General features: G+C 41.1%; 1 protein-coding gene across 1 annotated transcript; it reads right to left on the bottom strand.

Moving 5' to 3' along the window:
• Positions 1 to 833: 833 nt before the first annotated feature.
• On the bottom strand, positions 834 to 21,229 carry LOC100765175 (UDP-glucuronosyltransferase 2B4-like). Its single transcript, XM_027390713.2, has 4 exons — positions 21,056 to 21,229; positions 6,751 to 6,838; positions 5,761 to 5,980; positions 834 to 1,113 (listed from the first exon to the last, which is right to left on the bottom strand). Exons 1-4 carry the CDS (start codon positions 21,227 to 21,229, stop codon positions 834 to 836), a joined length of 762 nt encoding a protein of 253 aa, XP_027246514.2.
• Between the last annotated feature and the right edge of the window lie 4,058 nt (positions 21,230 to 25,287).

Consider the following 25,287-nt stretch of genomic DNA (forward strand, 5'->3'; position numbering starts at 1 on the left):
CCCTTGTAGGTCAAGTTTTCTTTTGGCCAGTGTTGCCTTTATAGCCTGATCTGTAACTTGGGCACTTTGGTATAATCTGTTTCTAAGTCAACAGAACTCTGTTGGCCAGCTTCAGTTCTCTTCCTTATTTCTTTTATTTCTAGAATCATTTTGGTCCTATTGTCCTGGTTTGTAAGGAGCAAGGGCTCTTGATGTATCAGAGTTTTCATCTCCTTTTGTAGGCCCCTCTGTACTGGTTGTAGTTTCTCTTCTTTTTCTGTCCTTGTCCAATATTGATGCTTTCCTGGGTAATGTGATTAATTAACTCCCAACCTTTTGGTGGGCAGTCTACAAGTGTGACAGGAAGATTGTCACAGGATTCACTTCATTTTCACTAAGTGTTGTGCTGTTTTTAAATGTGAGAATGTTTCCAGTTTCAATGCATGTGCTCCTCATACAGGATTTCCTTCTTGTTGGTAAAATCTTGTTAATTCACCTGGCGCTCTAGTAATATTCAGCTTACATTTAAAGAGAAGTTTTCTTGTCTGTACTGGAATTCAATGCTCACACTACAGGAGTCCATTTCAGAATGTGTGAATATCTTATTGCAGGAATTAGGGTGGCAATGGGGTGGATGTTTTTGTGGTTCTGCACTGCACAAAGAATTTGTGGTGTTGCCTTTCATATGTACTTTAAAAGGGCGAAGAAAAGGAACCTTTGACAGCTCAAGTGTACTTCAAAAGGCTGAAATAGAGTGATAATGTCCAGGTCAGTTGTGATGAAGGAACACACAGAAAGCCTCCCTTGCGGTGATGCACCAGAGGAGGTCCATGTGTCTGTCCTCCCCACTTCAGTTACTCCCTTTTCTTCTTCTTTCCACCTTTAACAAACTTCTGACAACAAAAGAGACAGCACTTTGTGATGATGAAGATCACAGTCACCACACAGGCAAGTAGGAATGCAAGCACATCCAGAGAGTGGCACTGGAACCAGGTGAGGTCATGTGCTGCCACACGAAGGTGCTTGGCTCCTTTATTGCGCATGACATACTCAACCCAGAAGACAGCTCTGTCCAGGGGCTTCACTGGCTGATCATGGTGAATTCTTGATAGCCGCATGGCATTCTCCTTATAGCTAAAGACATCAACAGCAAAAAAAGTTAATTTACTGAAGTGATTGAAGCCAAAGAAAGGTTCTGGGGAAGCATCATGAATTAACAAACACCAAAGAGAAACACTAGCTACAGTGTGGTTTTCACTGGGACATGTTTGAAGGTTTGCCTGTAAGCTGGCAACTTCTGAGGAATTCTTTCCCAATATTCCTAAGCCCTTATAGCACTGTGGTGAGGTGGTTCTTACAGTTTCACAATGACACACTGATGCCTTTGAAAAGAAATTGTGTCAAAATTTTTTGAAAACTCAATGAGAACACTTATTAGTCATTTAAAAATAGCAACTGGTGATCTGAGTTTGGTGGTGGGATCTGACAGGCTGAGGCCTGGAGGCAGTTCTGCGTCCATTTGCCGGCCCAGGTAGGCCAAGGGCTGTTTCTGGTTCCGTTCATTGTCACTGCTCAGAGTCAATTGACAACAGCGATCTGTGGGATGGATCCGAGTTTGGCGGCGGGATCAGACACGCTGAGGCCTGGTGGCAATTCTTTCTCCATCCACCAGCCCACTAGGACCCAACACACCTGAGCACTGCCGAGGCCCTGGTAAAAGTGACACCTCCATCCAAGAGGACAGACATCAGATTATTGGATCTGTTTGCATCTACCAGAAGAGAACCTTGATCCCATACCGATCAGGAGAGCAAGAAACTCCTGCTACACCCACCAGAAGAAAGGATGAGAAGAGGGCAAGGTAAAAGCACATCCAACAACAGAAAACCCAATATGACACCATCGGAGACTAGGAACCATACACCAGCAAGACCTGAACATCACAATGCAGATGAAGCAGAACAACATCAAGTTAAATGGAGAGAAACTTAAAGTGATTCCTCTAAAATCAGGAACAAGACAAGGCTGTCCACTCTCTCCATATCTCTTCAATATTGTCCTTGAAGTTCTAGCTAGAACAATAAGACAACAAAAGGCGATCAAGGGGATACAAACTGGAAAGGAAGAAGTCAAACTCTCACTATTTGCAGAAGATATGATAGTCTACATAAGTGACCCGAAAAACTCTACCAGGGAACTCCTACAGCTGATAAACACCTTCAGCGAAGTGGCAGGATACAAGATTAACTCAAAAAAATCAGTAGCCTTACTATATATGGATGACACATTGGTGGAGAAAGAAATCAAAGAAACATCACCCTTTACAATTGCCACAAACAACATAAAATACCTTGAGGTAACACTAACCAAAAAAGTGAAAGACTTGTACTGTAAGAATTTTCAGTCTCTAAAGAAATAAAAGAAGATACCAGAAAATGGAAAGATCTCCTATGCTCTTGCATAGGCAGGATCAACACAGTAAAAATGGCAATCTTGCCAAAAGCAATCTACAGATTCAATGCAATCCCCATCAAAATCCCAATACAATTCTTCATTGACCTTGAAAGAACAATTCTCAACTTTATATGGAGAAACAAAAGACTCAGGATAGCCAAAACAACCCTGTACAATAATAATAGAGGAACTTCTCGAGGCATCACCATACCTGACTTAAAGCTCTATTACAGAGTATAGTCCTGAAAACAGCTTGGTATTGGTACAAAAATAGACAGGTAGACCAATGAAATAGAGTTGAAAACCCTGCTATTAACCCACACACCTACGAACACCTGGTTTTTGAAGAATAATCCAAATACATACGCTGAAACAAAGAGAACATCTTCAAAGAATGGTGCTGGCATAACTGGATGCAAACATGAGGAAGACTACAGAGCCTTTTGCCCTGCACAAAACTTAAGTCAAAATGGATCAAAGACAAAAATCCAGCAACACTGAACCTATTAGAAGATAAAGTGGGACATACCCTTGAATTAATTGGTACAGGAGACCGATTCCTGAACATAACATCAGTAGCACAGACACTGAGATCAACAATTAATAAATGGGACCTCCTGAAACTGAGAAGCTTCTGTAAGGCAAAGGACACAGTGAGCAAGACAAAACAGCAGCTGACAGACTAGGAAAAGATATTCACCAACCCCACATCTGACAGAGGGCTGATCTCCAAAATATACAAAGAACTCAGGAAGCTAGTGTCCAAAACACCAAACAATCCAATTAAAAAGTGGAGTACAGATCTAAATAGACACTTCTCAATAGAGGAATCTAAAATGGCTGAAAGATACATGAAGTGTTCAACATCCTTAGCCATCAGGGAAATGCAAATCAATACAACTCAGAGATACCAATTTACACCTGTTAGAATGGCTAAAATCAAAAGCACCAATGACAATTTATGCTGGAGAAGTGTGGAGAAAGGAGAACACTTCTCCACTGCTGGTGGGAGTGCCAACTTGTACAGCCACTTTGGAAATCACCATGGTGACACCTCAAGAAAATGAGAATTAGTCTACCAGAAGATTCAGCAATTCCACTCCTAGGCATGTACCTAAAAGAAGCACATTCATACAACAAAGACATCTGTTCAATGATGTTCATAGCAGCACTATTTGTAATAGCCAGAAACTGGAAGCAGCCTAGATGCCCAAAGAATGGATAGAGAAAATGTGGTACATTTACACAATGGAATACTACTCAGCAGAAAAAAATAATGGAATCTTGAAATTTGCAGGAAAATGGATGGAACTCGAAGAAATCATTCTGAGCGAGGTAACCCAATCACAAAAAGACAAACATGATATGTACTCACTACAATCCACACTGACAAAGAAACTAGTAAACAAGGATGACCCTAAAAGAGACAAACTTTGTCCCCTGGAGAAGGGGAAAGGGTCAAGATCCCCTGAGCAAATTGAAAGCATGGGAAGAGGGGGGAGGGAGCTACGAGAATGAGAAGGGAAGAAGAGGAAAGACGCAGAGCGCATGAGGGAGCAGAAAGGTTGCAACCGGGAAAGAATAGAGGAAAGGATATGTGTTAGGTAGGGTTTTAGTTGGGGCGGGGTGGGAGCGGAGGAGGAGAGGGAGAAGGGAACTGGGATTGTCATGTAATTCAGTCATGTTTGTTAACTCAAATAAAACAAAAAAGAAAAAAATGGCAACTGGTGAGAAAGGCAAATACTTTGCACAAGATGACCTAAGGGCTGGGATGTAGCTCATTGATACCTTGTGTAGAATGCTCAAGGACCTGAATTCAACCCCTAGTTCTACCACAGAGACAGGAGCATAGTAATGACAAAGATGAAGGGGAAGTAGAATTTGTCAACCTTTTGTTTTTTTTAACCTATTTTAATTGTGTCTGTGTGTGGCACGTAGGTGGGTCATGCACCATGTATGGAGGTCAGAGGAAAACTTGTGGGAGTCAGTGGTCCTTTTTACCTTGTAATTTCTGGAAATTGATGTCAGAATCACAGACTGATCAGTGACTGTAGGACCATTAAGAATTTATTTAATGACATAGTAAACAACATATCAAAAGGATAGCTTAATGGTTTGAGTGGCACTACTTGTGATAGTTACGAAGTTGAATTGAGTGAGGTGCCCAGTGTGGGATGATGGATAAAGGAATTGTGGTTTGAAAAGTAGTTGAATATTATCAGCCAGTATAAAGAAGGAAATCTGGTTTTTACAATAAGAAGGATAAAATTAGGGGCTACCATACTAAGTCATATAAACTAGGCCCCAAAGTACTGGGTCTTACTCTGTGAGTCACTACCATCAGAAAACACATATTTCTGATGGTCTTAGGAATCCCCAATGTTAAAGTTGTTATTTTCTGCTACTTCAACTGCAATTTTGCAACTGAGAAATGTCTTAGTTTCTAAGAACCACAGGTTGAGAATTACCTCCCTAAAGAAAAATACTGCAACATCTAACCATTGTATAGAAACTACCAGGGCTGATTTCATAGAAGTAGAGTGTAGAACTGTAGGAATTGGTGGTTCAGAATGGAGAGAGTGAGTAGGATTAGAAGAGGTGAGCTAACATGAACAGCCTGCCATTGATAGCAGGATAGTGCCTACAGTGAGTCAATGACTGTGAATTACAAGTTATAGGACTGATTAAGTAATGAAGAGGGGATTTTGAGCAAGAAATAAAAAATGTGCAAGGAGATAGAAATGATAAGTGTTCATATTTGGTCATTACATATTACACATATGTTATCTATATATGTATAAATATGTATATATATGCCTAATTTTCTTCTGTGTGCATTAAGTGAGAATTACCTAAAAAATAAGAGTTTCAGAAATTTAAGTCATTAACTTGAAATGTTTTATACTTTCTATATACATATGCATTTATATACCTAATTATTCTACTTTGGACATTAAGGGACAATTATATAAAGAAAGAGTAAGAGTTCAGAAATTCAAGTCATTAATTTGAAATATTTTATGATTTTTAGCTTCATTACTGTGTTTGTTGATTTGATTCTATTTGTGAAAATTATATCCTATTATTTAGGAAGAAAATTTTTTCACTTAATTTCATCAAATTATTCTAAACTAACTTCCTATACAGTAAGTCCTCAGGGATAGTTTCTAGTATTGATTGACAGCGGAAAGCTCCTTCCACAGTGGTTAAATGGGTTTTGTATTGTTGTTGTTTTCAGATTTAGACTAAAGATCAAATATATTCTACATTACCTTGAAGAGAACCTTTCTGGACTAGTACACACTTGAACAAAATCATTGTACTCACAAAGGGTCAGTGGTGACTGTCTTTACTGTATTGAGCAAATCTGTACTGGACACTGTGAGAAAGTCCAGTCTAACACCTGCTCCTTTGGTCTTTATGTGAACAACATTATCAAATTGGTCTGCAAACAAAGGAATTCCAACCACAGGGATCCCATGGTAGATCACCTCATAGATGCCATTGGTGCCACCATGAGTTATAAAAGCTCTGGTTTTCGGATAACCTAGCAAGGGGAGAGAATAAATACAACTATTAATCTTATGTCTGAGAAAGAAAATGAGAGGCATGGGAAAAGGCATAGAAAGGGCAAATATTCTCTATACAACATCATCATAATCGCAGATTGAATTTCTCCCATGTCTTAGAGGAAGGAGACACACAACTCCAAGAGGATGATTGAAGGTCACATAGGGGAAGTGGAGTTTGGAAGTAGAATGATTTTGTGAAATGAACAAAAAGGGAAGTGCTCCTCTGAAGTGGAGCAAACAGCATGTGTGAGCACAGGCAGGCATTCATGAGAGTATGTTCTCCTAAGAAACTGTGAAGCCACTGCTCCTGATAGGTTGCCTCCACGTAGAAGGGCGTTGGTTGCTTATACTGATGGATAAGACTTAGGACAAACAAAACTTCATCAAATATAGGACTGCCTTATGATGTGGAGTTTTGGAAGAGCTAGAAAATGAAGAGTCATTCATGAGAGAATGCCATTCTCACTGGCATAAAAATTGTGCTCCCCTAGAAGAAACATAGATACAAAGGTATGAAAATAGGTGAATAGAAGCATAAAGAAGAGGCTTAAGTGTATCTGAAAGAAAATTACAGCAGAGATAGAAATGGATATCATCATCTCGGATATCACCGTACAGCATTCTCTTATCAGTTCTTCATTCATTTTTCTCAGGACTAGATCACAGTTGTCATAAATGTATTAGTGCTGACATTCACCTTCCTGAGCAGCCATTCCTCATGTCTCATGGGTCTCCTGATGCTTACCAAGAAGGTCATTCTGGGGGATCCATTTGTACAGCCGAGTGTTGGAGCCCAAGGTGTCTGGCTTCTTGCCTTCCAATCGCCAAAGAACCTGTTAATGTGAAGTTAGCCTCTTATTAATTTGGTCAAATGTCAATGTTCTCCTGCTAGAATTCTGGCTAGATTAAGAAACAATGGAGATAAATGCCAAGTCTCTAAGAGCCAGGTAGTGTGGATGGATGATGGTAACCATGAAGAGTACCACAGCCAAGATGCAAGTGCCCTTCACTCTCTTGCATTTGTTCTCATGTTTGTCCAAGTTTCAGCGTGCCACCTTCACATTTAGTCAACAGCAACTTAGGTATAGTTAGGTCCAATAATGTCAATCAGGAGTTAAGAAATGTGTGAAATTAATTCTAGATCAATAATCCAACAAAGTTACTACTATAAATATTGTTTTTCCAATACATATTTATAGCAGTTTTTATCTTCCAAATTCACTACTATTTGTTCATGATATTTCACTTATTGTACTTATAATTCTTTTCATCTTAGGTATTTTGTTAGATTAGACCCTTGAATTGTGACACTAGGTACATGGTCACTTACCAGCTTTTTCAGTGTTAACAGACTCCGTTCCAAAGTTGGACTTGGAGATCAGAAAATCCTGTCCTAGCTATGTTTTGAATTCCAGGGGGAACATACCAGAATGGGCCCACTTTAAATGTAGGTGATTATATTTGGGCAAGGTTATACTGGAATGTAACACTATGATACACACCCAATTTTAAAATTTTACATTTTAATACTTTGTCCATTTTACATTTATTGAAAAGGGATTTTTCTCATCCATAAAATATATTCTAATGTTGGATTACCCTCCAACCCTCCATTGGCCTTCCTCCCCACCTCTCTCATTGAAATCCACACCTTTTCTTCTCTTTCTTTCCTTAGAAAACAAATAGGCATCTACATAATAAAATAAAAAAGGATAAAGTAATCAAACCAGAATAGCACAAATTTCATTTTAAAGATAAGGAAATACTTTTATTTATGTGTAAATTAATCTCTGCCCTCTCTCTTTTCTTTCTTTCTCTCTCTCTGTTGATATGTCTCTCTCTCTCTCTCTCTCTCTCTCTCTCTCTCTCTCTCTCTCTCTCTGTGTGTGTGTGTGTGTGTGTGTGTGTGTGTGTGTGTGTGTGTGTGTTATCTGAGGATATAAGAGTGCTTTCGATCCTATGGGATACAGGTAATGGGAGCTGTAATCTGCTAGACATGAGGCCTCAGAACTAAGCTCAGGTCCTCTGTGTGAGCAACAAATGCTCTAAAAGGTAAGTCACCTCTCCCGTCCCACAACTGCCAATAACGAGTTTCTGCTTATTTACAATTTAATAGCAGTTTGATTACATTGTAGTGTGTGCAAAGTTCTCAAATACCCTCTAAGAAAATGGAGGAAGTAACAAGGTACATTTCTGTGCACATAAAAGTTTCATAACACTAAGTGCACAGGCACTTGTCAAGTATTTTTCTTTCTGAACACAATGTTAATTCAAAGTTATTAACCAAAAGTACCACTCACTATTTGGCATCTGCCCCCTGTATTTCTGTGTCACAGGTAACTTCAGAGATGAGCTAGAGCTATCAGGACAATATTCAATTAACCAGTGTCCCCCCACACCCCATAATAATGATTCATCTTTTCCTGGAATCTGAGACTGCCAAATGCTCTTTATTTATGGGTTGAGTGTTAGGCGATCCTCCCCATTTTTTATGGAATTTTGGCTCCTGATTTATCCCAGTTCCCTGTAAGGGGTTCATGTGTATCTTTTCTTACTTCTCTCTGATATCTAATTACATGAGCCTTATGATCAGGAACTTTAAAGTCTGAAGAACTGGCAGATTGTTTCCACGGAGCTGCTCAGTAGTATTGTGCTCACAACACAATACAGTAGTATCCTGAGGTCTCCCCTTGCTCTCTATTGTTTCTGTCTAGATTATAATCAGGTAAGAGGAGGAAGCCTTTCCTCACTGTGGTTTTCAATTGTTTTGAGCTGAGCTTGGATGACCTGGAATGTAATAAGGCTGGAAATACTTCTGTCTGAATACTGGCCACAAGTAGCTGTTTCATGTTTCATGGAGATTTCAATTCAGATCCTCTGTGCATATTTCATATGACATCTTCTCATGTGTTTTCCCTTCCACATTATGGGGTTATGTCCTTTCCTTATACAGCGATTAAGTCTCTCTCTCTCTCTCTCTCTCTCTCTCTGACTCTCTGACTCTCTCTCTCTCTCTCTCTCTGACTCTCTGACTCTCTGACTCTCTCTCTCTCTCTCTCTCTCTCTCTCTCTCTCTGTGTGTGTGTGTGTGTATGACTTTCAAATATATTCTTCAGGTTTGTGATTTGTCTTTTCAATACTCTCAGTGATATTTTTTGATGCAGAGAAGATTTCATTTATATGACTCCAAGTAATGAAATTCAGCTTAACTGCTTCTTTTTTTGAGAGTAAACAGAAAAACAGATTTTAAATTCATTAAGAAATGAATTTTTTCACACCATTATCAACATCTTATATTTATAAGTATTACCTTTCCTTCTCAGTTCATTTTAAAAGATCATTTGTAAGTGGTAAGAGTTTTGCCAGTAGTTTTCTTACCAGCCCTTGATAAAAAAAAAAAAAAATGAAAAAGCACAACCAAACAAAGAAACAACACACCCTGCCACTTTTCCATGGATTGTTTTTGATACTTGTTAAATATCATCAAATTGTATTTTTATATTCTCTATAACTTTAGCAGTCTCACACAAGATATAACAAAGCTTCAAAATAATAAAATCCAACATAAAACATTAAGAATTATTCAATGCCAATATATAATTTATTATTGAAGGGACCAGCTCCCCATTTCGGAAGCCATAACTGCCTAACATGTACTTGCCTGAACTTGCCTTGGTCACCAGGAGGTCAGATGTCTGCCTTGTGGCAAGGAACCAATCAGAAGTTAGCTGGTGGTGCTATGCTTTACAGCTTTGGGTGTGCTTTAAGGACAAGTGCACAGCAAAGATGTGCAGAGCATAGCAATCACCCTGGATGGGCCTATGGGCCGTAACAACCAGTTGGCCAATCAACACAGGGCAAGTCCTCCAAGCCTGGATGTAATGTGGGAAAATTACCAATATGGAGCCAGGTAAAAAATACAAGGGAATCTAATAGGGAAAATCCTTACTTACAGAGCAACCTAGCCAGCCGGCAGGGCAGCAGTCCTTAGAGCAAGCCAAAGATGAAACCAAGAGCAGAGCTGCCTCACTCTTAAACTTTCCCTACTTCACCCTGACCACACCCTCAAAGGCATGGTCAGGCACACAGCCAGCCCCTAAGCAGGCATGGCTATAGCATCCCCTACAATTCCCCTGCTAGTCTAAAAGAGGATTAAAACTTAACAGTGTAAAGTATCCAAAATTAACAATCATAAAGGTGAAATATAAGAAGATACAACCATCTGCTTATGTCACATCCTAACTATCTATTTTAACTAAACCCTAAAGTCTGAATACCTTCTTCCAATCCCAACCATAAACAATAGGAAGCTATCCCTAACTAGGTATATACACTATCCTAAGTGACAACAATGGGGGAAAGGGAGTGTAGCATCCTCCAAGTTACTTCCTGCTGAAATGAGACGATACAGCCTTGCAGACTACAAAAACAGAATGGTGTCATTGAGCGGGATGACACCATGCCCTGAGGTTCCCAGAGAAAGAGGGAAACCTGTTACCACAATCTGCCCTGTCAGTCAGGCCGCTGAGAGGCATCGGAACAGCTTCCCTATGCTCTCACTGTCCCTGTGCTCTTGGGGGTTGGACTCAGTACTCCAGAGACAGCCTGCAGCCCTGGAGAGTTCTAGGGTTAGGATTCTGAGCTCTCACTGCCACAAGCTGCCTTCCAGAGACTAGTCAAACAGTGGCAGAACCGGGGCAGCTGGAGGTAGTATTACGAACTTCCATGTAAACTTCACAAAAGTTTAAAAAGGGATTTTAGCAGCAAAAGATCAGAGACAAGCATGACTTATTGTTAGCAGCATTTTCTTGGGTGGTCTCTGTTTTGCTAGAGACAAGCAGAAACTTGAATGCTTTAAGAAAGATTTCCTGACTCAGCAAAAGCGGAAAAAACTCTTTTTAAGAGGCCCCGCTAGCTCAGTTGGCAGAGCATGAGACTTTTGATGTGGGTTCGTGCCCAATGCAGCTGGCAGTGGCAGTGACCACATCTCCAAGGCGGCGTCATGCTCCTTGAAAGACAGCGGCTAAGAAAGCCACCACTTTAATTTTGGTGGTGTTGTTTAACAGTTAAAAGACTGGTGGCCAGAAAAAGGTAAAGATTGACAGTAAAGACAGATCCAGATATAGAAAAACCTCTAAAGGTTTGCACTATGTTTAAAAATATATGTAGGCTTGTGAGAGAAAAAGTAATAGGAGGAAATAGAGTAGCTGGGTGTGGGGGCACACACCTTTAATCCCAGCACTCCAGAAGCAGAGGCAGGCGGGCTTCCACAAAGAAACCCTGTCTCAGGAAAAAAGAAAGAAAAGGAAGTAAAAGTAGAATAATAGAAAAACCACCTAGCCCTTTCTGCCGACCGATCTGCAACTAGGTGAGTGATTCCCTGCTCTTACCCAACTCCCGTCCAAAGCGTCATTCACCCAGATCTCCCTGGGCTTGTGCCTGCTTGGAGTAGACACGCCCAGGCAGGGAGGAACTCCCTGAATCTGAGAACAGGCCACTCTACCCTCCCTTTCTGATGACCGATCTGCAACAAGGTGAGTGATCCTCTGCTCTTACCCAACTCCCTTCCAAAGCCCCATCCACCCTGATCTCCCCGGGCCTGCTTCTGCTTGGGGTAGACCTGCCCAGGCAGTGAAGAACTCTCTGAGCCTGGAAACAACCCATTCTTCCTTCCTGTCCCGCCCCCCACACCTGACCTCTATGGAGGCCTAACACCTTCAGAGTGAGGAGACTATCAGGAGAGGCAAGACCATCCAGAGCTGGGCACATTGAATTCCTGGCCCACACACACCACTGGGTAACAAGAGGAGATAGAGAGACCCCTCCTGCACTCACTGAAAGAAGATATGGGAAGAAGACAGAATAAGATCTCACTCAACAACAGAGAGACCAATAGGACACAACCAGAATCTAGGGACTCCACTACAGCAAGATCTGAAAAGCCCAACACAGTGCATGAAGAAGAGATGGACCTCAAAAATTATCTCAGCAAGATGATAGAGACCTTTAAAGAGGAAACAAGAAAATCCCTTAAAGAAATAGAAGAAAAAGCAAGCAAAAAATTACACGAAATGGAGGAAAAGACAAACCAAAAAATTCAAGAAATAAATAAATCTCTTAAAGAATCTAAAGAAACCCAAGAAAAAACAACCAAACAAGTGAAGGAAGCTCTGGAAACAGTTCAAAGCATGAAAGCCGAAATAGACACAATAAAGAATACACAGAATGAGGCAATGCTGGAAATGGAAAGACTGGATAAACAATCAGGAACTAAAGATGTGAGGATATCCAACTAATAGAATCCAAGAGACTGAAGAGAGAATCTCAGTTATTGAAAACTTGCTAGAGGATATATATTCATCAACCAAAGAAAACTTCAAGTCCAACAAATCCCTAACACAAAATATCCAGGATATGGGACACCGTGAAAAGACCAAACCTAAGAATAATAGGTATAGAAGAAGGTGAAGAAACACTGCTCAAAGGTACAGAAAACATATTCAACAAAATCATAGAAGAAAACTTCCCCAACCTACAGAAGGATATGCCTATGAAAGTACAAGAAGCTTACAGGACACCAAACAGACTGGACCACAAAAAGAAGTCCCCCCGACACATAATAATCAAAACACCAAATCTACAGAATAAAGAGAAAATATTAAGAGCAGCAAAGGAAAAAGGCCAAGTAACATATAAAGGCAAACCAATCAGAATCACACCCAACTTCTCAATGGAAACTCTGAAAGCCAGAAGGTCTTGGATAGATACCCTACAAGCACTAAGGGAGCATGGATGTCAACCCAGACTACTGTACCCAGCAAAACTTTCAATCACTATAGATGGAGAAAACAAGATATTCCATGACAAAAACAGATTTAAACAATACATATCCACAAATCCAGCACTACAAAAGGTTCTGGAAGGAAAACTCCAATCCAACAAACATAACTACACTCACAAAAATGCAGGCAATAGATAGTCTAATTATACCAAACACAAAAAGAAGCAGGAGGGTGAAATCCACATACAATGACACCACCAACAATAAATCCAAAACAAACAAGAACCAATGAACAATGGACATTAATATCCCTAAATGTCAATGGTCTTAACTTACCCATAAAAAGATATAGGCTAACAGAATGGATACAAAGACAGAATCCATCCTTCCGCTGTTTACAAGAAACACACCTCAACTTCAACGACAGGCGATACCTCAGAGTAAAAGGATGGGAAAAGATTTTCCAATCAAATGAGCTCAAGAAACAAGCTGGTATAGCAATACTAATAGCTAACAAATTAGACTTTAAACTAAAATCAATTAAAAGAGATGAAGAAGGGCATTTCATACTCATAACAGGAAAAGTTCATCAAGATGAAGTCTCAATCCTGAACATCTATGCCCCAAATACGAAGGCACCCACATTTGTAAAAGAAACATTACTAAAGATCAAAACACACATAAAACCACACACTTATAGTAGGAGACTTCAACACCCCCCTTACGCCACTAGACAGGACCACCAGACAGAAACTTAACAAAGAAACAAAGGATCTGAAAGAAGTTATGACCCAACTGGGGTTAACGGATATCTATAGAGCATTCCATCCAAACTCAAAAGAATATACCTTCTTCTCAGCGCCACATGGCACCTTCTCAAAAATTGACCACATAGTAGGCAGCAAAGCAAACCTCCATAGTTACAAAAGAATTGAAATAACACCCTGTATCTTATCAGATCACCATGCATTAAAGCTAGAATTCAACAGCAATACGAATTGCAGAAAACCTACATACTCTTGGAAAATGAATAACTCCCAATTGCACCATTCCTGGGTTGAGGAAGAAATAAAAAAAAGAAATTAAAGACTTCCTAGATTTTAATGAGAATCAGACACAACATACCCAAACTTATGGGACACTCTGAAAGCAGTGCTAAGAGGGAAGTTCATAGCACTAAGTGCCCACATGAAGAAACTCGAGAAAAGTCACAATAGAGAATTGACAGAACAACTGAAAGCTTTAGAGCAAAAAGAAGCAAACTCACCAAGGAGGAGTAGACAGCAGGAAATAATCAACCTGAGAGCCGAAATCAACAAAGTAGAAACTAGGAAACAGTACAATGAATCAATGAAACAAAGAGTTGGTTCTTTGAGAAGATCAATAAGATAGACAAACATCTAGCCAAACTAACCAAAAGGCAGAGAGAGAGAGCATGCTAATTAACAAAATCAGAAACGAAAAGGGGGTATAACAACAGACACTGAGGAAATCCAGAGAATCTTCAGGTCATACTTTGAAAACCTGTACTCCACAAACTTTGAAAATCTAAAGGAAATGGATAGTTTTCTTGATAAATATCACTTACCAAAATTAAACCAAGATCAGATAAATGGTTTAAATCGACCCATAACCCCTAATGAAACAGAAGCAGTCATCAAAAGCCTCCCAACCAAAAAAAAAGCCCAGGGCCAGATGGTTTCACTGCAGAATTCTACCAGAAATTCAAACAAGAGCTGATACCAGTACTCCTCAAATTGTTCTGCACAATAGAAGCAGATGGGATATTGCCACACTCTTTCTATGGGGCTACAATCACTTTGATACCCAAGCCACACAAAGATATGACTAAGAACGAGAACTACAGACCGATATCGCTCATGAACATCGATGCTAAATTACTCAATAAAATATTGGCCAACCGAATCCAAGAACATATCAGAAAAATCATCCACCACGATCAAGTAGGCTTCATCCCAGGGATGCAAGGATGGTTCAAAATATGAAAATCCATCAATGTAATCCACCATATAAACAAACTGAAAAAGAAAAACCACATGATCATCTCACTAGATGCTGAAAAATCCTTTACAAAATCCAACATCCCTTCATGATAAAGATCTTGGAGAGAACAGGAATAACAGGAACATATCTAAACATGATCAACGCAATATACACCAAACCAATAGCCAACATCAAACTCAATGGAGAGAAACTCAAAGCGTTTCCTCTAAAATCAGGTACAAGACTAGGCTATCCACTCTCTCCATACCGCTTCAATATCGTACTTGAATTTCTAGCTAGAGCAATAAGACAAGAAAAGGGGATCAAAGGGGTACAAATTGGAAAGGAAGAAGTCAAACTTTCACTATTTGCAGCTGACATGATAGTCTACATTAGTGACCCGAAAAACTCTACCAGGAAACTCCTACAGCTGATAAACACCTTCAGCAAGGTAGCAGGATACAAAATTAACTCAAAAAATCTGTAGCCTTACTGCATACAGATGATAAACCCAATGAGAAAGAAATCATGGAAACATCATCTTTCACAATATCCACAAGCAACACAAAATATCTTGGGGTAACACTAACCAAAAAAATGAAAGACCTGTACAATAAGAACTTTGAGACTTTAAAGAAAGAAATTAAAGAAGATACCAGAAAATGGAAAGATCTCCCATGCATGTGGATAGGTAGAATCAACATAGTAAAAATGGCAATCCTACCAAATGCAATCTACAGATTCAATGCAATCCCCATCAAAATCTCAACACAGTTTTTCACAGACATTGAAAGAACAATACTCAACTTTATATGGAAAAATAAAAAGCCCAGGATAGCAAAACAACTCTTTACAATAAAGGATCTTCTGGAGGCATCACCATCCCCGACTTCAAGCTCTACTATAGAGCCATAGTTCTGAAAACAGCTTGGTTTTGGCACAAAAATAGACTGATAGAACAATGGAATTGAATTGAAATCCCTGATATTAATCCACGCACCTATGAATACCTTATTTTTGTCAAAGGTGCTAAATCTATGCAATGGAAAAAAGCATCTTCAACAAATGGTGCTTGTACAATTGGATTTGGATATGCAGAAAATTGAAGATAATTCCATACCTGTCACCATGCACAAAACTTAAGTGCAAATGGATCAAAGATCTCACTATAAATCCAGCCACACTGAATCTTCTAGAAGAGAACGTGGGAATTACCCTTGAACAAATTGGCACAGGAGACCACTTCCTGAACATTACTCCAGTAGCACAAATATTGAGGTCTGCAATTAATAAATGGGACCTCCTGAAACTGAAGAAGCTTCTGCAAGGCAAAGGAAACAGTCAGTAGGACAAAACGACCACCCACAGAATGGGAAAAGATCTTCACCGATCCCACATCTGACAGAGGACTGATTTCCAAAATATATAAGGAGCTCAAGAAGCTAGCCACCAAAACACCAAACAATGAAATTAAAAAGTGGGGTGCAGAACTAAATAGAGAATTCTCAACAGAGGAATATGAAATGACTGAAAGACACTTAAGAAAGTGCTCAAAATCCTTGGTCATCAGAGAAATGCAACTCAGAACAACTCTGAGATACCACCTCACACCAGTCAGGATGGCTAAAATCAAAAATACCAATGACAATCTATGCTGGAGAGGATGTGGAGAAAAAGGAACACTCCTCCATTGCTGGTAGGAGTGTGAACTTGTAAGACCACTCTGGAAATCAGTATGGTGGTTGCTCAGAAAAATGGGAATCACTCTACCTCAAGATCCACCCATTCCTCTCTTGGGTATATACCCAAATTGTGCATGTTCATACAACAACATATGTTTAATCATGTTCATAGCAGCATTGTTTGTAATAGCCAGAACCTGGAAGCAACCTAGATGTCCCTCTACTGAAGAATGGATTGAGAAAATGTGGTACATCTATACAATGGAGTACTACTCAGCAGAAAAAAGCAATGGAATCTTGAAATTCTCAGGCAAATGGATGGAACTAGAAGAAACCATCCTGAGTGAGGTAACCCAGTCACAAAAAGACAAACATGGTATATACTCACTCATATATGAATTTTAGACACAGACAAAAGGATTACCAGCCTATAATCCTCTTCACCAAAGAAACTAGGAAACATGAAGGACTCTAAGGGATAAATGGTCCCCATGAATGGGAAGTGGCATGAACTGCTTAACTAATTGGGAGCATGAGGGTAGGGGGAGGGAGCTGCCACAATAAGAGCAAGAGAAGAGGAGTAGAGGAGAGGAAATGGAGGAGCAGAGATATTGAGTTGGGGGAAGAATAGAGGAGAGAGAGCAGGATGAGAGATACCATATTTAGGGAGCCACTATAGGTCTGAGAAGAGATCTGGAACTAGGGACATCTCCAGAGACCTACAAGGATGACACGATCTGACAATCCAGGCAATGGAGGAGAGGATAACACAAAAGCCTTTCCCCTAAAATGAGATTGATGACTACTCTTTATGTCATCCTAGAGCCCTCATCTAGTGGCTGATGGAAACAGAGACAGACATCCACAGAAATACACTGAGATGAAATCTGGAATTTAGTTGAAGAGACAGAGGAATGAAGATCGAAGGGGTCTGTACCAGTTTGGAGAAACCCACAGAAACTGTTGGCCTGAACAAGGGAGAGCACATCGACCCCAGATGCTATCTGGGAGACCAGTACAAGAGTGATCTAGCCCCCTTAACATGGATGCCAATAAGGAGGCCTCTGCACTCCAGGGAGCCTTTGGAAGTGTATTAGCATTTTTCCCTGGTGTAAGTAGGGACTTTGAGAGCCCATCCCATGTGAAGGAATACACTCTGGCCCTAGACACATGGGGAAGGGCCCAGGACCAGCACAGGAAGATTTGGTGGACTTTGCAGAGCCCCCGTTTAGGGCCCGATCTTGCCTGGGGAGTGGTGGGTGGATGGGGTGGTGCTTAGGTTGGGGGTGAGGGAGGAGGGATGGGGATGAGGGGAGGGAGAGGGAGAAGGGACTTACATGTGAAACAAACTTGTTCCCTAACTTGAATTAAAAAAAAATAAAAAGAAAAACCACTTAAAGATGAAAAATACACAGAGAGTCTGGATACTATATGCTATATTGTCTTTAAATTGTTTGATTGCCCAGGAAAGAGTCACTGCTGCTAAAATACACTTGATTATAAATGCTGCTAAATTAATCCAACTTATACATTTTAAAAACGCTTTGACTTCAAAATTTAAGTCTAAGGACAGGCTACTTGGAAAAACAGGTTTTGCTTGTGTTTCCACAGAAAATGAAAAGCTATGTATTCCTTCCAGACTAATATGGTTTGATCAAGTAAGACCCCCCTGAAGCAGTGACCCAACTGATCCTGTATCCAATACAGCTGAGATGGTGCAGCCTTTCAGACTACAAAAACAAGGACTTGGTCAGATTTCTATGTTTTATCATTATCCCCATGGTATGAACATTGCCCCAAATCAGCAGGAAGCAGTTTAGAAGGAACGACGCCCAAGTCCCCAAATATTGTTTGTAAATGTTTGCTTTCATTTAAATGGGGTTGGTTATAAAAGATAATGAGCATAGTCAATCTCTTTTTAAAGAAAAAAAGGAATAGGAAAATAGGATATAGGAATGAATATATTGGTATGGATTTTTATTTATTGATACAACTTTAAGGTCAATTTTGTGATATGTATATGTCTCCTCTTGTTTAGGTATTGTGTTAATACAGATCTTTTAAAATGATATACATAATTAAATACAGGTTATATTGTTACCTATAATAGTCAGAACTTATAATTAGGTTAGTTAGGTTTTCTAGATATACAGAGATGTATGTGAGATGAATAGGTATTCTTCAAACCTTTCAAAGACCTACAGAAATATGGCATTTAAATGGTTTAGGGTTTTTCTTGGCAGTGAGACACAACTGCTCCTGGAACACCAATTACGTCAGAAAGGAGGATGGGCATTGAAGAAACTCGTTATGGAGTTTGCTTTCAACATGGCAAGATTAGCCATTTGGGAAAGAAACTACTCTTGCCTGGACTGTTGCTGTATACAGGACATGCAGGACCCACAAGAAAGTGACTGCTAAACTTACAAAACAAGACAGTACTGAAGGGTTCCTGTTGAAATGGAGAAGTGTGCCAGACACACTGTGTCCTATGGGCTGAAGATGGATGCCCCAAAGTTACAGGGGAACTTTGGGTGACTGTCCAGGTATTGAGATGTGTCTGTCAATTCTAGAGTTTATGTATTATCCTTCTGTGGTCTTTGATAGAGTTGAAGACAAATAGTTATGGTTATTGTTTCCTTAAGTTATTATAAAAGATAAGTTATCCTTTTTATTTAGACAGAAAAGAGGAGATGATGGGGAATGTACTTCTGTGTATGTTCATCTTATTGATTGTAGAATAAAGTACTGTTTGGCCAATGAGGCAGCAAGTTAGGTGGGAGGATTCTGGGAAATGTGGTAAAGAAGTGGTAATCCAGGCAGGAAGTGATATAGCCGGGAGACTCATATTTAAGGAAGGACAAGCAGGAAATGGTCCCTTTTCCCTTGCTTTCTTCCTTCAGATTCTCGATGTAATCCACAGGCAAGGGAGGACGCCAATGGAAGCTGTCCGATAAGTCTTATAAAATATATAGATTTATGATAATTAAGACTGAGCTAGCAGATGAGAAATCCTAGTCATTGGCCAAGCAGTATTTGTACATAATAGAAATCTCTGTGTATTATTTAGGGGCCCTAACTCGGGCGGGTGGCTAACATAAAGCGCACACCTGACGGTGGGGCTTGACGGCTTTTGGTGGAAAGATTTATCGTAACATGGAGGCACACCAATCCTGAGCCTGTGTGTACCCCTAGACACTCCCCTTACACTGCCCTATAAGATCTCGGCCCCATGGCTTCTCAGCATCTTTCCCCAGCCATCTGCCATTGTGGGTGGATGAAAGGTCTGAGCTGACATGGGGTTAGCTCATTAAACAACTGCAATAAAACCTCTAGCTGTTTGCATCAAGCTTTTGCCTTTACCTGGGCCGACCTCCCGGGGGGCCTGAGCTTCCAGGGGCCTTTCATTATCATTGTGTGTTCCTAAAAACTTTAGACATTACCTATTGAAAGGTTCAGGCATTAATGCCGATGGGCTCTACCTCTTTAAGAGACAGACCCTGCCCTCTAACAACAGGTGCATGCACGGTGATGTGCCTATCATCGCCCAGTCATCTGTTACAGACCTGCGTGCGGACACTATGCATGTGTGAAGCCTCAGCGTGCATGCTCAGCTTTCCCTTTAAAGCTCGTACCTGTCTCTCTTACCTTCTCTCTCTCTCTCTCTCTGTCTCTCTCTCTGTCTGTCTCTCTCTCTCTCGCTCTTGCATTCGCGAAAACCATGGCAGTCAGCCATTAACTCTGTCTCTCTTCTCTCTTCTCTCTTACTCTGTGTCTTGCTCTGTTCTTCTATTTCTCTCTTGCTCACTTTCCTGTGATATAATAAACTATCGTTAATGTATCTCTTATTCTCATGTCTCATCTTGCCCTCTCTCTTTCTAATTTTAGCAAAAGAATAACATTTTTGGCACCAAACATGATTTTGGGCTTTCTCTATAACCTCTTCCACCATGGGTGGGGGAACTTTCGGGTATCCTAGTACCTGAACACATGACCCACTTTCCATCTCTCAGTTTTCCCCAGCCTTTCCTCCTGCCTGCAGTGGCCTGAGATGCTGCACCTCTGTACACTTCAACTGGCCACTTTTCAAACTAAGGATCTCTGGAACTCACTCATCTGCCAGTTTGCTGCAATCCAGTAATATACCCCTTACATTTCCCACGGGTCAGACCCAGTACCCTGCTCTAGTAGCAGTGTGGCAGCGTTAAAACTTCATCTTGGAGTTCACTGCCTTTCCTTCTACTGCGTCCATTTTTTTGGTTTTGGACTGCTGAGCCTCTTTTGGGCTTTCTGCTGGGTGCTCTCAGACAGAGCGAACTGTGCCATTTTCGCCCTTACCCATGGGACCTTTTCTGGTTACTGCCAGCAAAGAGGTAACTGAGAGTTCTACATCTCTGCGGGAACTTTCTTTCACCTGGGAATGTCCCTCACTCTTCTGTTTGTTCTATCTGTGACCGTGTTTCTTCTTAGTTGGCAGTGTCTGCTTGAGATGCTCTGAGAGTTTTTTTAGTTTTCATTTTTCTACACGAATGAAGTTTGAGGTTTTTGGTTCAGATCCTCGAGGGATCTTTCGGGTTTTGTACCCTAGCACTGTCCATAGACTTGTGCATTTGTTTCCCAGACCTACAGTTGGTCTTTTTGGATGTTGTGCTTCTTGGACTAAGGTGTACTGGTGGTTTCACACATCTTTCTGCCTCACTTGTGGAGAAAAAGTCACTTCTGCCAGCAGTCAGAAACGTGCTTATGGTGGCCACCATCTTGACCATGTGACCTAGCTTAGGCTTGCCCACTCAGTTCAGAGGCTTGCACACGCAACCACAGCTGCCAGACATCTTGCTTTTTATTTTTTGTCTCTGATTTCTTCTTCCAGTGGTTAGGTGAATCTCCCACGGATCAGGTCTAGCACCCCACTCCAGGAGCGGTGTGTTTTGGCGTTAAGCCTTTCAGTTTCAGACTGCTGGGTCCTCTTTGGAATTGGGGCTGCTGAGCCCCCCTCAGACTCCGGTGTCTTTGGGGCATGGCCCTGGCACCACTCCCGGGTTGACTTCTGGAGAGTGGATTTTGCCATTTTTGTTTGCCTCACCCATGGGAAATGCATACGGGACCTTTGTGTTTGCAGCCAACAGGCGGGTAAACAGACAAAAAAGCGGCTTCTGGTAGCCTCCATCTTGGCCATGTGAGCTAACCTGGGAGCCACCAGCTTGGCCATGAGGCCTAGCTGTAGGCACACCCACTCTAGCGGCTTTTGTCTCTAATTTCTTCTTTAACTGGCCCTGTTTTGCATGGCTCGTTTATGGAATACTGTGCCTTTCCATGGCCCCCTGTTCTGTCTGCAGCATGTCTGTCTTCTTGTCACTGGCAAATCTACTCTGTCCCTTTTAATCTCCTGTCTGTTTGCTACAATATACAGATCAAAGATTGTATTCTGGTTCCCCATCTTGCTCTTATCCAGTCCTGCTTGTCTCTGTACATGTGATTTAAATTTAACTATATACTTAGCTAACTCTATATGCAACTTAAATTGTGCTAAGTCTCATTTTTCTAAATTGCTATGTATCTTTAAATGATGGTAAATTTTAAAAATTATAAAGGTCTATTTCAAATTAACAAAGTATTTATATCACTCAGTCCACCCTGTAAGTCGTTTACAAAGATACAGCTTTTTATTACAAAAAGGGATTTTTCTCTAACTAAAGGCAAATTTTTGACTGCTGAGATACTAAACAGACAGACAGCCCCCAAATGCTCAGAGATCTAGAGAATATGGCATTTAAAATGTTTTATTGAAAAGATTTTTACAACTGAGAGATAGGCCAGCTGCTGGCCCCACCCCATTTCCTCCAAGAAGACTAGTGGACACTGAAGAAATTCCAGTCACAAAAATGGCAACGCTGGCCACTGAGCAACCCTGCCCTTCACTTCAGCTGCTGCAAAGTACTCCAGACTGTGTAAAAGAGGACAGTGGAATCGACTTTCTCCATGGTGCTTGGGTCAACGGTAGGCAAGTCTTCCTATAGTTCCCATTCCACAGGTCACATGTTATCAGCAAGAAGGCAGGTGTCTTGAAAGAAGGCAGGTGTCCTGCAGCCCATAACCATGTATGGAGGACCTTGGGGGTGGCTGTTCTGCAGCCTGCTGACAAGCCTCTGTTATTCTTTAATCATTAACTCAGGTAAAATCTTATCCTTCTCAAGAACTCTGATGCTTTTGACAACTGGTAGTCTGGCTAGCTTAAAGTTTTACAATACCACTATACGATCATAATACAAGGTCAATATTAAGATACTTTTCATTGTCCTAAAAATATCTGTCAATTTAAAAATGTTAATGTGTCTAAAATTTATGTTTTCACAAACTCAAAGGATTCTTGTAAGTTCCAGGGAGCTGAGTTGGATCCAAACAAACATGTCAGATTCACACCAAATAAATAGTTTTCAATCTTTCCCTGGTCCCAGGACTCACTTCTCTAATCTTGGAACCCCTCGTGAACTCCTCCTTCATATTACAATCCTCCTCTCAAGTACCAGGACCCAAGAAATTTTTTTTCCTAAACTTAACCTTGTCCTCTGCTCTGCCAATATCTTGCTAGGTCTAAGAGGTGCTGGGGAGTTCCATACAGCCTGGACTTCAATGGAGCAACCAGCTACCCCAGGACCTGGAAGCACCCCAGCTTTCTCACATCCCCCCAAAGATGGTCAATGCCCCCCAGATCAGCAGGAAGCAGTCTTGAGAATTCGATGCCCTATTCCTTAACCTGCCACATCTAACACCCCACCTTGTTTTAACAAGTAAAGTGGGAATGAAAGGTTCAGGCATTAATGCTGATGGGCTCTGCCTCTTTAAGAGACAGACCCCACCCCCTGACAACAGGTGGGGCACACACAGTGATGCATGAAGGCATCACGCACAGGACAGAGAGTAAGAGAGAAGAGAGACAGAGTTAATGGCTGACCACCATGGTTGGATACCAGAGAGAGAGAGAGAGAGAGAGAGAGAGAGAGAGAGAGAGAGAGAGAGAACTGAGAGAGAGAAGGTAAGAGAGACAGGTACGAGCTTTAAAGGGAAAGCTGAGCATGCGCACTGAGGCTTCACACATGCACAGTGTCCTCACACAGGTCTGTAATGCATAACAGGTGACTGGGCTATAATAGGCACAATACCATGCGTGCCCCACCTATTGTCAGGGGCAGGGTCTGTCTCTTAAAGACGTGGAGCCCATTGGTATTAATGCTTGAACCTTTCACTATGTCAAAGAGCATAAATTATTTATGTAACAGTTCTGTTTAAATAAAGAGAAAAGTCAAATCAAGTTCAACAAACAAATATGAAATGCTTATTTCCAAACACAATGGAAACCGATAGGAATCATAAATACACACACACACACACACACACACACACACACACACACACTAGCCTAACAAATTATTTATTTATTATTTTTTATTTAAATTCTTGAATTACTACTCATATTTACATATCCCCCCATTCCCTGGCCCTTCCATCCTCCCAACCTCCCCAACCCATCCCTCAACTCCTCTCCAGAGTTAGTGAGGCCCTCCATGGGGGACCTTCAAAGTCCATCATATCATTTGGGGGAGGACCTAGGCCCTCCTTGCTGTATCTGGGCTGCAATAGTATCCCTCCATAGGGAATGGGCTCCCAAAGTCCATTTGTGCTCTAGGGATAAAGACTGGCTCCACTGTTAGAGGTACCATATACTGTCTTGGCCTCCTAGCTGGCACCCAAGTTTAGAGGGCTTGGTTCGGTCCAACGCTGATTCCCCAACTTTATGACTAGGTTCTCCATGGTCTCAGTAGGTCAGGTCCACTGTTTCTGTGGGTTTCTCCAACACCTTCTTGGCTCCTTTGCTCATCCATTCTCCCTCTCTGCAACTGGATTCCAGGAATATAACTCAGTGTTTAGTTGTGGGTGCCTGTTTCTGCTTCGATCAGCTACTGGATGAAGGCTCTAGGAATGGTAACCAAGGTAGACATCAATCTCATTATAGGGGAAGGGCATCAAAGGCAGCCTCCCCACCACTGCCTAGATACTTAGTTGGGGTCATCCCTGAAGATCCCCTAACATTTCCCCTGTGCCAGACCTCTCTCCAAACCTGTACTGTCTCCCTCTATCAAGGCATCTCCTTTCTTGTCCTCCTCTATTCCTCCCCTGTCTCACCCTCTTGCTCTCCCCCCACTCCCTTTCTTCTTCTTCCCTTCCCACCTCCTTCTCCACCCCCCATGCTCCCATTTTGCTCAGGGGTTCTTGTCCCCCTCCCCTTCCTTGAAGGACTATGCAATCTTCTAGAATTCTCAGCAAATTATTTATTTATTGTTTGTTTGTTTTTCTTTTTTGAAAGAGAAGGTGGCTCACATAGCACTTGCTATCCTCTAACTCTCTTTGCAGTTCATGCTGGCCTGGCACTCAGAGATCCACTTGCCTTTTCCCCTGACGTGCTTAGGATAAAGACATGTGCTGCCATGCCTGGCTACTGTCTGTGTTATTTTTTTTCATTTATATTTTTTTTTACATAAAATGTTTTTTGCCTTTATATATTTGGAGGCAGGATTTCATTATGTAGAGTTGGCTGCCATGGAACTCACTCCGTAGACCAAGCTAGTCTTGAACTCACAGAGATCCTCTAGGATCTGCCTCCAATATTCTGAGACTAAAGAAGTGTGCCAGCAGTGCTTGGCTACAAAAAGTGACATTTATTATAAAATAAAAAAGAAGATTAAGTTAGCGAGGAAAGATAGCACACACCTTGAATATCAGGACCTGGGAGCAGGCAGATCTCTGTGAGCTTAAGGCC

The sequence above is a fragment of the Cricetulus griseus genome (genome assembly GCF_003668045.3).
Source record: "Cricetulus griseus strain 17A/GY chromosome 1 unlocalized genomic scaffold, alternate assembly CriGri-PICRH-1.0 chr1_1, whole genome shotgun sequence".
In the NCBI taxonomy this organism is placed as follows: Eukaryota; Metazoa; Chordata; class Mammalia; order Rodentia; family Cricetidae; genus Cricetulus; species Cricetulus griseus.